Source organism: Staurois parvus, unplaced genomic scaffold, assembly GCF_062004578.1.
Source record: "Staurois parvus isolate SC_StPar_1 unplaced genomic scaffold, SC_StPar_1.0 ptg000192l, whole genome shotgun sequence".
NCBI lineage: Eukaryota > Metazoa > Chordata > Amphibia > Anura > Ranidae > Staurois > Staurois parvus.
The window spans coordinates 10,596,016-10,613,970 of record NW_028317988.1 but is presented as its reverse complement, the minus strand read 5'-3'; the positions used below and the strand labels follow the sequence as shown (position 1 = coordinate 10,613,970).

Below are 17,955 nucleotides of genomic sequence, written 5' to 3'. Positions count from 1 at the left end.
CTTATGTATTATACATGGAGATCATATCCCCCCTTATGTATTATACATGGAGATCATATCCCCCCTTATGTATTATACATGGAGATCATATCCCCCCTTATGTATTATACATGGAGATCATATCCCCCCCTTATGTATTATACATGGAGATCATATCCCCCTTATGTATTATACATGGAGATCATATCCCCCTTATGTATTATACATGGAGATCATATCCCCCTTATGTATTATACATGGTGATCATATCCCCCCTTATGTATTATACATGGTGATCATATCCCCCCTTATGTATTATACATGGAGATCATATCCCCCCTTATATATTATACATGGAGATCATATCCCCCCTTATGTATTATACATGGAGATCATATCCCCCCTTATGTATTATACATGGAGATCATATCCCCCTTATGTATTATACATGGTGATCATATCCCCCCTTATGTATTATACATGGTGATCATATCCCCCCTTATGTATTATACATGGTGATCATATCCCCCCCTTATGTATTATACATGGAGATCATATCCCCCCTTATGTATTATACATGGAGATCATATCCCCCCTTAATCTCCTCTTCTCAAGAGAGAATACATTCAGTTCCTCTAATCTTTCCTCATAGCTGAGCTCCTCCATGCCTCTTTTCAGTTTGGTTGCCCTTCTCTGTGCTTTCTCCAGTTCCCCAATGTTCTTTTTGTAAATTGCTGTTCTGCTAGAAATGCACTTGGCTACTATTTTCCTATATTGGGCTAACAAAACAGCATTTTTGTACACTTAGTGGTGTCATAGGTTTTGGATTTACATACATTCAAAGTCTGCATACTTTCTGAACTTCTCATGGTGTGGTGGAGGTAGCTGTACCCAACATCCATTTATTCTCATTTTAATGAGATATAGACTTTGAAAAATGAATGCCATGAAAGATGACTTTTTGTTAAGTGTTGCTTTTTATCATGAACCTCCAAACAATATATGTTGACACAAATATCAGATTTATGAGGCTGACTCACAGCTGCAGGCCTCATCTGGCCCATCTGACACTGATCTTTCTTCCACAGGCCACTGAGTCAGAGTTGATGGATTGGGTGACACTCATGGTTCACTGCTGTGGAGATGAACTCCAGACTGAAGTGAAACTGGCAGCAGCTGAGATCTTAGTCGATATTGCTCCACATTTGCTGACAAATCATCTGCCAGTTCTGGGTAAGAGTACAATGTATGTTGATGGTGCAGTTCTTTGTGGAGGGACCTGCTGCATGACCTGTAATGGAATGTACAGCCGGTTATGTCTTCCTCTGTTTTCCCTCCTCATGAAGGTCATCAGGGTGAGCTTTAATAGAAGCTTGAAGTCCATTTATATGTAGGCTTTCCAGAAATAGCACATCCTCCACCCACACGTGGAAATGACAATTGTGTGTGTTAAAGGGGAATTCCAACAACAGGTTCTAAATCAGTGCAATAGTGACACTGGGCCCCTTTCTCCATTTGCATGCCGATAAGCAAATCAACCATTAAAAACACTGAACTTTAGGACGTGTTATTATTGTTATCGGCAGTTTGAATCTGTCTTTCACAGTCCATTGACCTGACGCATTCTAGAGCTACAGAAACGACAACCACAGCCCTGCATTGCTTAATAATTGTCAGTATGCGGGAAATGACTTGAGGGTCAGTAATATCTTTTTTTTTTTTCTACAAAACTTTAGAAAATGCTGCTTTGCTTTACAATACCTCTCAACAGCTAAACCTACAGTTGGAATAAACATATGTAAAAAAGTTTGCATATATGTAAGCTTCTCTGAACTGCTGTGAGACATTTTGATACATGGACAGGGTGGCATAGATCATGTGTGTTTCCAGCACCGGGCACTGGGGGGCATGTGCCTCGGGTTTCCTCCTCATTGCCCTAGCTCAATGGTGCCCTTAGACTTTCCTGCTATACTGCCCAGCTGTGGACCATGTCACCCTCTGCTATGCAGGCACTCCCACATACAGTACATAGTAGGTACCCCACTTCACTTCAGACCTCATATTAGAGCGGCAGACCCAAGGGAACTCATAGTCCCTCATTCTGCAGGGGCAGCACTCTGCATAAGGTCTGGGGAGTACTGGAGAAATTGATTGTTGTGCTGGAGAGTTGGGATTTTGGAATTGGGAGTAGGGCTTTTGGAATTGGGAGTAGGGATTTTGGTGCTGGGTGGAGTTTTTTGTTTGTGGAAGGGAGAATTTTTGTTGGGCATAGATGTTTGTCCTAGAAGGATCTTTGTGCTGCAGGGGAGTTTGTTTGCTTGTTATGTCGGCAACTTTTACGGACTGAGGTGTGAGGGAGTTTTTTGAGGGTAAGAAATATTTTGGTGGCAGTAGTGATGAGGAATTTTCTTGGGGTTGGGTTTTGTTTTTTTGGGGGGGTGAGAAGGGATTTTCTCGGAGGTGGGGGATTTGTGCTTGGGAGAGGGATACTTCTGTATTCTTTCATACTCCTGACCCTTGTACTTCGTACATTACATACTCTTGACCCCTTCACTCTGTGTTTTACATACTACTGAGCTGCTCACGTGTGCATTAGGTACTACTTACCCCTGCACTCTATGTTGCATACTACTGTCACTTGAAATGAAATAGAAATCTTGTGAGCCACCAATTAATTATAAGATAGGTTCGTCAGCACCAAACACATACTCATCCAATGTGCATAAAAATTCAACAAATATCACAATGGTGCCGCGCTCCTAATTGTTATTAATTAAATATCATAAAAATTGTTCAAATTAAATCCATATATATGTGTAAACACAATATATATATAAACAATGAAGTGCACCCATAAAGTGATAATACACTGAAAATAACAGTCAATATTCAATGTGCACAAAAAATATAAACATGATTGATGATAAATGAGTGATAAATAAATCAGTCTCTGGTGATACTTGTGAAAAATCCCAGGTGATGTGAACTCCAATTCCCAGTGACTTGAATAATGATCTTATTATGCGCTCACCTCATATACTACTGTCACTTGCACTTTGTATATTACATACTACTGACCTCTGCAATCTGCTCATCACTTACTACTGACCCCTGCACTATGTTTGTTACATACCCCAATCCCTGCACTCTGTGGTATATACTACCCGCCCCTGCACTTTGTGTGTTACATACTTCTGACCCCTGCATGCTGTACATTACATACTCCTGACCACTGGACATTATGTCATCCTGACCCCTGCCCTTTGTATGCTGAGCTGTACACTACATTCTTCTGACCCCTGCACTCTATATGCTATATTATACATTGCAAACACCATATTTTGTGGGTACAAAGGCTGCGACATATGTGTGAGAGTAAAAACATACCCAAACCCCATGGCTCTGCTCCAGACTTGCTCCTTTCATCCAACAAGGACAACTGGGGTGCTGGCTACCAAAGCCTGTCTCCACTCTGATTCAAAAGTAACAAATATAAGCTGCACTCCAATACTTAGCTCTACTTTCTGTGTTTAGTTTGTCAAGAAAAAGACTACATGCATTGATGTCTGCACCTGAAACCAACCTTCCATGACCCGTTTAACCACTTCTGGATAGTGAGCAGCCCAGCAGTGGTGAGAATCTTCGAGGAAGGTTGGTTTCTACTGGAACATCAATGTATGCAGTCTTTTTTTTGACAAACTAAACAGAAAGAAGAGCTAAGCGTTGGAGTGCGGCATATATTTGTTACTTTTGACTGATATGTGCAAGAATGAATAGGTTCTTTTTAACCATGCCTCTTTAAGCCCCTCCTACTGTTAGCGCAGTGTTACCACCACCACCATTTGCTGCGGCGTGCTAGTTGCACAACATCATTGCTTCTCTCTGGGTTCCCCCAAGTCTTCCATCATAATGGCAAAAGTCAGAGAACTGTCTATTTTTCATATTCCAGAGCCAGAAAAGGTTTTATCAGCCACTCGTTCACATCCGTTTTTGCGCATGCATTTTTTACACGTTTTTGATGGGTATTTCTGGCCAGAATAAAACACAACGCATCAAAAACACACTACATGCTTTTCTGCGGCATTTCCATTGAAGTCTATATAACCAAAAACGCAACTGGGTTTTTTTTTATATTTTTGACCCCTGCATCTGTAATCCTGACAGCCAACAGAGACAAATTTGCAAAGGTCTAAGATTGATCTAGTACTGAATATGAGACAGATTTTCACTCCAAACTGACTCACAGTTTAGAAGCGGTCAGGGCAAGATTTATTCTGCTGCAGTACCTCTTTGAGGCAGCAGAGGGAGGAATTTATGAATCAAGCTGCAACTTTATAGCAGATTTGTCTCACCTGTTTAGCAATGCCCTGCTGTGCGATAGAATTTATACATTTTCTCCTGTGTGTGCTTCTACAGTGGGGGGCATTTATTAAAACCGTGTTTTTGTTTTCCATTTTATTCTGCTACTTTCACTTTAATCAGAATTTAGGGAAAATTTATCATTTTCTTTGTAAGGTAATAAATTAGCTGCTATAACAATACATTCATCTACATGTATTTAAGGCCCCATGTACACGGGACACTTCTGAACAATGGAAACTGACTGCTGGAAAACGTAGGTTAAAAAATGTCTGTTTAGCCATGTTTGCATAACATGTTTATGCGTTTTTGCGTTTAGAAGCGGTTTTTTAAAGATAAGCACAGGAGAACCTCCCAAATTCCCAGAATGCACTGAAAAGTGGTAAATTATTAACTATTTCAGACTGTTTCAGAGAAATACAGAGAATAGAAGCAGAGACAGCAGGAGAACATGCAAACTCCAGGCAGGTGGTGCCATGAACAAATTATCATAAGGGTATGTGCTAAAAATACATATATATACAAATATCTATATCACCGTATATTAAGTGTCCAAAACTAAATTAGTGTCCAAAACAAAATATCTTCTGTAACTTCATAACACTGTGAAAAATCCACCACCAAATGAATTAAATAAACTCACCAGAGCTATATGCTGATCAAATTATAGACCAGCAATAGCGCTTGTGCTCTGGGAGTGTTGAATAAATGATGCCCAAAAAGATGTAGTAATACTCAATCACTTCCAGGTAATCAATAATGGTAAGCAGCCTGAGGAATAGTATATCTCTCCCAAGGAAAGAACTCTGCAGCCAAGGATCTCATGATGTATCTCTCCACTTGGTTTCATATCTCCATATATATATGCAGCACACTCAGGGACAAAAAAGAAACCATAATGGTGCAGTAGGTTTTTAAAATATTTATATGTTTAATAAAACTCAAAAAACTCACAAACAAGGTGTCCAGACAGACACCAGCTTGAATCGCAATGCACAACACTGGGGTGATGAACAAACCCCGCTCACCGCGGATCACCTCCAACAATGGGAAAGGAGCGTTCTGACGTCCACATCGAGTAGGCCACGACCAACGCGTTTCGTCACCACAACGTCATCAAGGGGCGGAGATGACGTCGTGGTGACAAAACGCGTTGGGCATGGCCTACTCGATGTGGACGTCAGGACGCTCCTTTCCCATTATTTGTTGGAGGTGATCCGCGGTGAGCGGGGCTCGTTCATCACCCCAGTGTTGTGCATTGCGATTCAAGCTGGTGTCTGTCTGGACACCTTGTTTGTGAGTTTTTTGAGTTTTATTAAACATATAAATATTTTAAAAACCTACTGCACCATTATGGTTTCTTTTTTGTCCCTGAGTGTGCTGCATATATATATGGAGATATGAAACCAAGTGGAGAGATACATCATGAGATCCTTGGCTGCAGAGTTCTTTCCTTGGGAGAGATATACTATTCCTCATGCTGCTTACCATTATTGATTACCTGGAAGTGATTGAGTATTACTACATCTTTTTGGGCATCATTTATTCAACGCTCCCAGAGCACAAGCGCTATTGCTGGTCTATAATTTGATCAGCATATAGCTCTGGTGAGTTTATTTAATTCATTTGGTGGTGGATTTTTCAGTGTTATGAAGTCACAGAAGATATTTTGTTTTGGACACTAATTTAGTTTTAGACACTTAATATATTCATTTTGGACACTTAATATACGGTGATATAGATATTTGTATATATATGTATTTTTAGCACATACCCTTATGATAATTTGTTCACTTTGCCAAATAAATTTTTGCACATATATAATTTTTTTGGTGGGAGTTGCTGCTGACACATAGTTTGTTGTTTAGTGTGCCGCTTTTTCTTTCTGATAATTTTTATAAGTGGTGCCGTGGCTGGGATTTGAACCAACGACCCTAGTACTGCCAGGCGGAATTGCTAACCATTTAGCCACTGTGATTGGTTTCCATACAAAGCTGCACGAGATTTTGCACCATGTCGTTTTAGTAAATAACCCCCAAAGTGTTTATTAGCACTTCGAAGTTCTGCGACATCCCTCAGTTTTATCCATAAGCAAGGGCTCCTAGTTGCTGCACAACAGAGAAGGAAAGGGCAGACAGTCATTATTTGGCAGCACGATCGCACAAAATTAAAACTGCCCCTTCAGTCGTAAATCAGACCCAAAGATTAAAGCGAACATTTTTGCACTCAACATGCATATGCAAACTGCGGATTACATGTGAGGTTGCATTAATAAATGTGTGTGTTTCGCTCTCTCTTTTTTATATTTAATAAAATGCAAACACACAAGACAGGATAAACCCCACAGATGAGCGTATGATGACATAGCCGGCTAACAATGTCGGCTCAGACCTGAACCAGTATGACTAGGGGAATTTTCAGCAGGTGGCTCTGGGATCTGATGAAGTCACCAACTGTTTTAGGTAAATAAAATCGCTAACAGCAATTTATGCTCCAGCATGTAATTTCAGCGCTGACTGGTACACGGCCAAAGTCAGTTTCCCAAAAGTTATTAGTTTTAATTGATGCTGCCTGATTAAAGCGTGTCAAACATAAGATTCCTAGAAGTGACGGTAAGCCGTTTGTGCATGAATCATAAATTAGACCTCACGGAATTGGCATTAGGTGGCGTGAAATGTGAAAAGCTCACACTCGGCAAAGAGGGATCCCTCCCGCTTTTCTAGTCCTGGAGCTCAGACATGGCACTGATTAGCACACGGCATGGTGAAAAGGACCAAAGAGTTGGAGATTGAATTCATTTTACTGATGAAGGTTTTACTGCATGTGGCCAAATGCATTTTTTAAAGGGAAAGTATAGTCTGTTTATAGGTATATATTGGAATATACGAATGTGAGCAGCTTAAAGTGGTTGTCAAGGTAAAAGGTTTTTTATCTTAATGCATTCTGTGCCTTAAAGTGTTACTAAACCCAGGACTCTGCATTCACTATATCTGGTCTCCCCGGACCCTGCATTCACTATATCTGGTCTCCCCGGACCCTGCATTCACTTATCTGGTCTCCAAGGACCCTGCATTCATTTATTTGGTCTCCCAGGACCCTGCATTCACTATATCTGTTCTCCCCGGACCCCGCATTCACTATATCTGGTCTCCCCGGACCCTGCATTCACTATATCCGATCTCCCCGGACCCTGCATTCACTATATCTGGTCTCTCAGGACCCTGCATCCACTATATCTGGTCTCCCAGGACCCTGCATTCACTATATCTGCTCTCCCAGGACCCTGTATTCACTATATCTGCTCTCCCAGGACCCTGCATTCACTATATCTGGTCTCCCTGGACCCTGCATTCACTATATCTGGTCTCCCCGGACCCTGCATTCACTATATCTGGTCTCCCCAGACCCTGCATCCACTATATCTGGTCTCCCAGGACCCTGCATTCACTATATCTGCTCTCCCAGGACCCTGTATTCACTATATCTGCTCTCCCAGGACCCTGCATTCACTATATCTGGTCTCCCTGGACCCTGCATTCACTATATCTGGTCTCCCTGGACCCTGCATTCACTATATCTGGTCTCCCAGGACCCTGCATTCACTTTATTTGGTCTCCCATGACCCTGCATTCACTATATCTGGTCTCCCGGGACCCTGCATTCACTATATCCGGTCTCCCAGGACCCTGCATTCACTATATCTGCTCTCCCGGGACCCTGCATTCACTATATCTGCTCTCCCGGGACCCTGCATTCACTATATCCGGTCTCCCGGGACCCTGCATTCACTATATCTGGTCTCCCAGGACCCTGCATTCACTATATCTGGTCTCCCAGGACCCTGCATTCACTATATCTGGTCTCCCAGGAACCCTGCATTCACTATATCTGGTTTCCCCGGACCCTGCATTCACTATATCTGCTCTCCCCGGACCCTGCCTTCACTATATCTGGTCTCCCCGGACCCTGCATTCACTATATCGGGTCTCCCCGGACCCTGCATTCACTATATCTGGTCTCCCAGGACCCTGCATTCACTATATCCGGTCTCCCCGGACCCTGCATTCACTATATCCGGTCTCCCCGGACCCTGCATTCACTATATCTCCTTTCCCCGGACCCTGCATTCGCTATATCTGGTCTCCCCAGACCCCGCATTCACTTATCTGGTCTCCCCAGACCCCGCATTCACTTATCTGGTCTCCCAGGACCCAGCATTCACTATATCTGGTCTCCCCGGACCCTGCATTCACTATATCTGTTCTCCCCGGACCCTGCATTCACTATATCTGTTCTCCCCGGACCCTGCATTCACTTATCTTGTCTCCCAGGACCCTGCATTCACTATATCTGGTCTTCCCGGACCCTGCATTCACTATATCTGTTCTACCCGGACCCTGCATTCACTTATCTGGTCTCCCCGGACCCTGCATTCACTATATCTGTTCTCCCCAGACCCTGCATTCACTATATCTGTTCTCCCCGGACCCTGCATTCACTATATCTGTTCTCCCCGGACCCTGCATTCACTTATCTGTTCTCCCAGGACCCTGCATTCACTATATCTGGTCTCCCCGGACCCTGCATTCACTATATCTGGTCTCCCCGGACCCTGCATTCACTATATCTGGTCTTCCCGGACCCTGCATTCACTATATCTGGTCTCCATGGACCCTGCATTCACTATATATCTGGTCTCCCTGGACCCTGCATTCACTTTATCCGGTCTCCCCAGACCCTGCATTCACTATATCTGGTCTCCCCAGACCCCGCATTCACTATATCTGGTCTCCCACAGTACACACAACATGGAAATGCAATTATTTTAGTAAATATAAACTGCTAAATACCTTTTCTCATCAGCAGTTAGAACAATCTTGTGACTTTTATCAGTGTCCAGCAGAGCACGATAAAGCTTGTAGGAGGAGTTTTCATTCTGCTGTAGGAAGTGCTAATTGGCTCTGTGCTCATCACATGCATTGGGGGGGGGGGGGGGTGCTGCACACAGAAGGTTTTATACCTTCATCCACAGAATGCATGTAGATAAAAACCTTGAGCCTTAACCACTTTAAGCCCTCAGCCCTCATACTAACATTTCAGATTTTAAAAAAAATAATAAACTTTATTTTTACCTGCTCTATGCAATGGTCTTGCACAGAGCAGCTCCTGGATCCTCCCTCCTCCCCCTGCTGAGTGGGCTCTCATGTGTGCTCACTCCTGAGCTGCCTCTGTGTGTTTATAAGACACACAGAGCGTGGCTCGGCCCCACCTTCACCCCGCCTTCAGTGAAGTTCGCAGTGTAGGCATCTGTTTGGAGGTTTTCCAGCTGAGGAAAAAAGACTTAAAAAAAGCATAAAAAATGCACCTCCCCATTGAAATGAATGGAAAACGCAACAAAAACGCAGTGTGAAAGTAGCCTAAATGGCGCTTAGTTATAACTTTGAATTTTAATTTTCCATACACTTTGTAGGACAATGTCTACTACAAAATAAGAGGTGCATATCAAACCTAACTTACTATACTTTGTATTATTTTCATATATACCCATATGATGCCTTCTTTTTTTGAGATGGCTGGACCAGTATTTTAGAGAAGGCAGCCTATCGGGTCCCAAGAAACAAGTTATATCATTGCAGCATTGTGACTTTTCATTTGTGATCCTTCCTTGGGTAAGTCTCCCTGCCGGAGGCTGCATCTGGCTGTTACATTGGGCTGGTTGCTATTCTGTATGCAGCTCCTGTATGTATGTGCTGGGGGTGCTATACTTCCATCCTACTTGTAATTGATTTCCAATGTCACAAAACAAGCCAATATTTGCTTACATCACATCTAACTTAGCTTAAGCAAGCCAATTACATGTCCAAATTGATTTCTGTAGGCTATTCTCTGGAAGGGTAAATGGAGTTTGACCTTTGGAATCATCATATAGCTGCAAGCACTGACCTTAAAGAGCACCAGTATTGTTAGAGAAAACATCATATGCAGAAGTATGGCTGGGAAGATGATGCCTGTTCTCCCACTATCTATGATGGCTTTAGGATGCTTCAGAAGGGTGATAACAAATATTGAGTAATCTACACGTTCCTATGATGGAATGTTCTGAGATGTTGGCTGATTGCAGAGCCTAGCATTCCTAAAGTTGTTCATACACGGAGTGAATTTTGGAGTCAAGATTCTGATGAACCAGCTAAAATTCAAGCCGTGGATGGCCCTGTTGGCAACCTTCCACCTGACATCTTATCAGAAAATTGAAAATTGTCGACTGAATAGCAGCTGCATCCAGTCGGACACAACCTTTGTTTGGGTATTATGACAGCAGCTGCCTCTGGTGGGTGGCATGATGCAATAGCCTTGCTCTGGGGATTCGTTCATGCACCCTCTAGAGCACGTGTGTCAAACTGGCGGCCCTCCAGCTGTTGCAAAACTACAAGTCCCATGAGACATTGCAAGATTGACAGTTACAAGCATGACTCCAAAAGGCAGAGGCATGATGGGACTTGTAGTTTTGCAACAGCTGGAGGGCCACCAGTTTGACACCCCTGTTCTAGAGCATAGATGGTAGAACTGGGTGATTTCTCTCGATCGCCCTGCATGACTGAAGAGAAACCTCACAGTGTGTGGCTTCCACAGTCGGTCTTAGCTGAATCACCATGGTGATAGTCAAACAATGCAGAGGCAATGTGAAGAACTAGAATGGCCCATGTGGAGGACTAGAATGGGCCTCCAACATCAACTACAGTGGGGCAAAAAGGAATTAAGTCAGCCACCAATTGTGCAAGTTCTCCCACTTAAAAAGATGAGAGAGGCCTGTAATTAACATCATAGGTAGACCTCAACTATGAGAGACAAAATGAGAAAAAAAATCCAGACAATCACATTGGCTGATTTGGAAAGAATTTATTTGCAAATTATGGTGGAAAATAAGTATTTGGTCACCTACAAACAAGCAAGATTTCTGGCTCTCACAGACCTGTACCTTCTTCTTTAAGAGGCTCCTCTGTCCTGCACTCATTACCTGTATCAATGGCACCTGTTTGAACTTGTTATCAGTATAAAAGACACCTGTCCACAACCTCAAACAGTCACACTCCAAACTCCACTATGGTGAAGACTAAAGAGCTGTCGAAGGACACCAGAAACAAAATTGTAGACCTGCACCAGACTGGGAAGACTGAATCTGCAGCAGCTTGGTGTGAACAGATCAACTGTGGGAGCAATAATTAGAAAATGGAAGACATACAAGACCACTGATAATCTCCCTCGATCTGGGGCTCCACGCAAGATCTTACCCCGTGGGGTCAAAATGATCACAAGAACGGTGAGCAAAAATCCCAGGACCACATGGGGAGACCTAGTGAATGACCTGCAGAGAGCTGGGACCAACGTAACAAAGGCTAACATCAGTAACACACTACGCCGCCAGGGACTCAGATCCTGCAGTGCCAGACGTGTCCCCCTGCTTAAGCCAGTACATGTCCGGGCCCATCTGAAGTTTGCTAGAGAGCATTTGGATGATCCAGAAGAGGATTGGGAGAATGTCATATGGTCAGATGAAACCAAAATAGAACTGTTTGGTAGAAACACAACTCGTCGTGTTTGGAGGAGAGAGAATGCTGAGTTGCATCCAAAGAACACCATACCTATTGTGAAGCAGGGGGGTGGCAACATCATGCTTTGGGGCTGTTTCTCCGCAAAGGGACCAGGACGACTGATCCATGTACAGGACAGAATGAATGGGGCCATGTATCGTGAGATTTTGAGTGCAAACCTCCTTCCATCAGCAAGGGCATTGAAGACGAAACGTGGCTGGGTCTTCCAACATGACAATGATCCCAAACATACTGCCAGGACAACGAAGGAGTGGCTTCGTAAGAAGCATTTCAAGGTCCTGGAGTGGCCTAGCCAGTCTCCAGATCTCAACCCCATAGAAAACCTTTGTAGGGAGTTGAAAGTCCGTGTTGCCCAGCGACAGCCCCAAAACATCACTGCTCTAGAGGAGATCTGCATGGAGGAATGGGCCAACATACCAGCCACAGTGTGTGCCAACCTTGTGAAGACTTACAGGAAACGTTTGACCTCTGTCATTGCCAACAAAGGATATATAACAAAGTATTGAGATGAACTTTTGATATTGACCAAATGCTTATTTTCCACCATAATTTGCAAATAAATTCTTTCCAAATCAGCCAATGTAATTGTCTGGATTTTTTTTCTCATTTTGTCTCTCATAGTTGAGATCTACCTATGATGCCAATTACAGGCCTCTCTCATCTTTTTAAGTGGGAGAACTTGCACAACTGGTGGCTGACTAAATACTTTTTTGCCCCACTGTATACTTCAAAGCTCAGTTTAACTTTCAGTTTAAAACCGCTAAATACATTTCAGGTGCTTCTAAATAAACATATACAGTCTTAGGGTTTGTTCACATGTGCAGCCAGGTGGCAGTAAAAACAGATGGTTGAGATGCAGTTTTACTACCAAGAATCAGAAAATGTATAATATACTCACAAACCACCATGAATACATGCTCATCAGAATAGATCAAGTTTCTGAACACCAACGTTCTTGCATATCATCTCGACACATCAAAAGGAGAAATGGTAAGTCCGTAAGGCTAACGTGTTTCAAGGGACTTGCCCTCTTCATCAGAGCCAAAAGACCAGTAGCTAAAAGCCGCACTTGAATATCATTCCTGGCATAACAGGTTCCAATCTTGAGTCCCTCTCACTCACCATGTGGGCAGGGATGAACACAGTAATTAGCCAATTAGGCTCATTCCACATATGGCCAATCCCAATCACAACAGAATGTGTAAATAATAAATATATATAAAAAACACAGATTGATGGATATACAGTCACCAATACAGGGCGACTGTGCCCATCCTCATCCAATGTCCTCATATAGCTACAGGTAATTTTATAGCGTTTTACATATATATTGTACATTCACATCAGTCCCTGACCCCATGGAACTTACAATCTAAGGTCCCTAACTCACATTCATATGGATACTAAGGCCAATTTAAACAGGAGCCAGTTAACCTACCAGCATGTCACTGGATTGTGGGAGGAAACCAGAGTACCCAGAGGAAATCTGCACAGGGAGAACATGCAAGCTCCACAAAGGTAGTGCATGATTGGGATTCAAACCGACGACCCTAGTGCTGCTAACCACTGTGATGCCCATATTAAACTATAATGTACTCATGGGTATACCTGGCTCATCCACCTGGTTTTCCTGCCCCCTAGCCACACATAGGAACGAAGCCTTGCTGATACACATTGTCTTTGCTGGAGTCCATTTGGACAGGAAGTGCTGTAAAGAGACTACAGGGGATCAGCAGCACTGAGATGCAGCCAAGGATTTAAAAAGGGTGATAATTCAGCAAACAATGTTCTTCAGTTAGATTTACTTTATTTCACCTGCGCTCACATCTATACCTCTGTTCAGTTTAATCTGAGTCTTATGTAATCCTTTATTGGTCATATCAGCAGGCTTCTCATACTTCTCCTTGGTGGTACTGCAGCCTCTTGACATTGATATTCTGTGGTTCTTCCCTCTCATCATGACCCAGGGTGCAGGAAAGGCCGTAGATGGCAGACAAATAGGGGAGAGATGGAATCACAGAATTATTCTTCTGAATTTTTGCAAACCTGAATTCAGGGTCATTCAGATTATGAGACTACTGATAAACCTGGCCCCACACATTGATTGACTTCTGTGGAAGGAAGGCCACACACACTGATCGACTTCTGTGGAAGGAAGGCCACACACACTGATCGACTTCTGTGGAAGGAAGGCCACACACACTGACTGACTTCTGTGGAAGGAAGGCCACACACACTGACTGACTTCTGTGGAAGGAAGGCCACACACACTGACTGACTTCTGTGGAAGGAAGGCAACACACACTGACTGACTTCTGTGGAAGGAAGGCAACACACACTGACTGACTTCTGTGGAAGGAAGGCCACACACACTGACTGACTTCTGTGGAAGGAAGGCAACACACTGATCGACTTCTGTGGAAGGAAGGCCACACACACTGACTGACTTCTGTGGAAGGAAAGCCACACACACTGACTGACTTCTGTGGAAGGAAGGCCACACACACTGACTGACTTCTGTGGAAGGAAGGCCACACACACTGACTGACTTCTGTGGAAGGAAGGCCACACACACTGATCAACTTCTGTGGAAGGAAGGCCACACACACTGATCAACTTCTGTGGAAGGAAGGCCACACACACTGACTGACTTCTGTGGAAGGAAGGCCACACACACTGATCGACTTCTGTGGAAGGAAGGCCACACACACTGATCAACTTCTGTGGAAGGAAGGCCACACACACTGATCAACTTCTGTGGAAGGAAGGCCACACATACTGATCAACTTCTGTTGAAGGAAGGCCACACATACTGATCAACTTCTGTTGAAGGAAGGTCACACACAGTGATGGACTTCTGTTGAAAGAAGGCCCCATACCCTAATAGACTTTTGTTGAAGGAAGGTCACACACTGACTGGCTTCTGTTGAAGGAAAACGACATACAGATCAACTTCTATTGAAGGAAGGCCCCACACACTGATCAACTTCTGTTGAAGGAAGGCCAAACAAACTGATCGACTTCTTTCAAAGGAAAACCACACACACTGATCAACTTTTGTTGAAAGAAGACCCCACACATTGATTGACTTCTCTCAAAGAGACATGTTTGAAAATTTTCTTCGATTGGCATCCAATCAACTGCAGCCACTGATCTGTGTATTCTGACAGCTGCAGGTGCTGCTGTCAGAATGCAGTATTTCGTTGGGGGATTCTTCCATCTACCTCTTTGTGTGGTTGGAGGAACCTGATCATTTTTTTTTTCTTTCAGATTTCTGGCTTTAAAAACTAATCCTGTATGGCCATCTTATTGATAAGGTTTCGTTCACAATGGGCACTTAGTACGTTCAGCCTCTGCATCTGCATTTACGTATACAAGCTGTCTGTGTGCAGCTCAGTGCTGATCCAAAAATGAAATGGCTCTTCTTTCATATGGGCGCTCCTCTCTGTACTGCCTAAGGAATTAACGAGTGGGGCAGCCAACTCCAGAAGATGAATGCCAAGATAATTATAAGATGATCATTACAACTACTTTGTTTTCTCTGAGGTATATCCCAAAATGTTTGATTACCTGGAATGTACATTTAGTCTATGTGTGTTAAAATATATTACTTTAAAAAATAAAAGGCCCATAGATTCCCCCGAAGTGGATGAACTGCCCATGTAGAAGAAACGTTTCAAGTTTGAGGTTCTGCAGCTTCTCTGAGCGATGATCATTAACAAATGGCAAATGTTTGGTTCACTGCACAAGTCAGCAGTGTTGACACAATTTGCCAGGTGCCTTTTCTGTTTCTGTTTGCCGTTTCTTGAAAATCCACACTCCACATGCGGAGGTAATCTCCATCAACATGATCAGCCTTGTGTACCTAAGCAAATTTTCAGCCGCCTTCAGCTGGGTTGAGCCGAGGTGGAGCACAGAGGTCTGGAAAATTCATTACACCGTGTTCCAGCTGGTGTGTGTACTCATTGCACACATTACCTCCACGTACGGAGCATTAACTCTGCCGCTACTTAGCCGCTGAATGGTTTGTCAGCACTAACTGCCACTTTCTACCTTCATTTCAATCAATGTCCAGGGTGTCACTCCTACCCTCTTCGTTGCATACGTTCTACTTCACAAGGAAAAGAACAATGGGCAGAGTACAGTAAATCTAAACAACCAATTCAAAATTGACTTTCACTTACCTGACCCTCAGTAGTAGGCCCTCTCTGATGCTCATCATACTTGCTTCACATTAAAGCCGTATTAAACCCAAACAAAGGGGGGAAAGGTCCTCTTTTTTTGGTAGGACTTTAACGGCACAGTGTACTTATATGGTAAATTTCAACAATTCAAAAAATATTTTTTTATATGTATATATATAAAAACAATATGAAATTTTATTTTTACAATCTTCAAAAATAAACATAAAGCTACAATACATATTGTAGTAGTGTCATCAAAGGTGGTATTGCAAATCTAATCATGGAATCATGTAAGTGTATTGTAAATTATCAAATTGTTTATAATAATTTGATTGAGTCATGTATATTGATTGATATATATATGTTTGTTATAGGCGTCATGCCTTCTTGAGCACTTCTGTGGAAGAGATTTTTGTTGATCTCGAAACGCGTCAAGTGCGAACCATGCATGATCCATGATTAGATTTGCAATACCATCTTTGATGACATCACCACAATATGTATTGTAGCTTTATGTTTATTTTTGAAGATTGTGAAAATAAAATTTCATATTGTTTTTATTAAAAAAAAATCTCTTTTCAATTGTTGAAATTTACCATATAAGTAAATTGTGCCGTTAAAGTCCCACCAAAAAAGAGGACCATTCCCCCCTTGTGTTCGTTAGGGATGTTGGCACTGTGTATTATATCCCTTCCTTTCTCTATTAAACTCAAAAGCAAACATTTATTATATTGCAGCTTATCAATTCTTAGATGTGATGGCTGAATTAGTTTTCTTTTATAGGCATTCTTCTATTTTCATTTGGTGATTCAGCCAGTAACTTCTAAGAAGCTCAAGCTCCACAGCAGAATGTATCATTTTACATGGATGAGACCATTCAACACTGGCAGGGGTGATTAAAATGATCAGTTTTTATTTATTCATGTAAATCTTTTATCCCAAAATTAAAAAAAAAACTGTTTGCTGTAACTGATTGTAAAAAGAGTTAGCTGGAGTTTGGCCTCAATGTGTTATTGTATTCAAATCTGCTAATACATTTAACACTCCCATGCCCCCCAGACTGACAATGTTGCTGTCTGCTGTGTCCTGTACTCGTTCCTCCAGAGTGGTGTCTCACTAATACCGGAGGTGTGTTACTGGCCAGATCACCAGGTGAAAACAGAGGGAAAAAAGCCAAAGAAAAGAGAATTGATGCTGCCACTACACATGTAAAGATTGGTAAACTGCAAAATAATACATACAGGTGTACCTCGGTTTACTAATGCCTCGGTTAATGTAATTTTCAGTTTACGAATGAAAATCCATTGAAAATAATGCCTCGGTTTACGATTTGTATGTCGGTGCCGATTTTTAAATGCAATCGCCGGCTTTTTCTTTTTCTTCACTATGGCTCACAGAATTAGCTTTCACTTTCCCCGGAGCTAAAAGCTACTTTGGTTCTTTTATCTTGGGAAACAAAGTTATAGGAAACATTGTTTCTTTTAACTCAGGGAAATAAACTAAAAGGGAACTTTTAGCTGGAGGGAAAGTGACAGCTGATTCTCTGAGCTGTAGTGAAGAAAAAAAAAAGCTGGTTATTACATTTAAAAACCAGTACTGAACTATAGTGAAAGCGACTTTTTTTTAAACTTTTTTCTGACCTCCGGAACGGATTCATTGGTTTTCAATGTATTCCTATGGGAAACCACATTTCGTGGTACAAATTTTTTGCAATACGAACCGTCTCGGAGAACTCATTAAATTCGTAAACCGAGGTACACCTGTATTTGGTTTTTGGGTTTAATACCACTTTAACATGGGGCTACCTGTCCTGGACTTGGCTC

At 42.5% G+C, this 17,955-nt stretch overlaps 1 protein-coding gene across 1 annotated transcript in view; it reads left to right on the top strand.

The window, feature by feature from the left end:
• THADA (THADA armadillo repeat containing) overlaps positions 1 to 17,955 on the top strand; it is an 870,089-nt gene that overhangs the window by 702,675 nt on the left and 149,459 nt on the right. Inside the window, exon 35 of the mRNA XM_089677843.1 lies at positions 1,068 to 1,212. Within this exon, the coding sequence (XP_089533969.1) occupies positions 1,068 to 1,212 (145 nt within the window). The remainder of the gene's footprint in view (positions 1 to 1,067; positions 1,213 to 17,955) is intronic.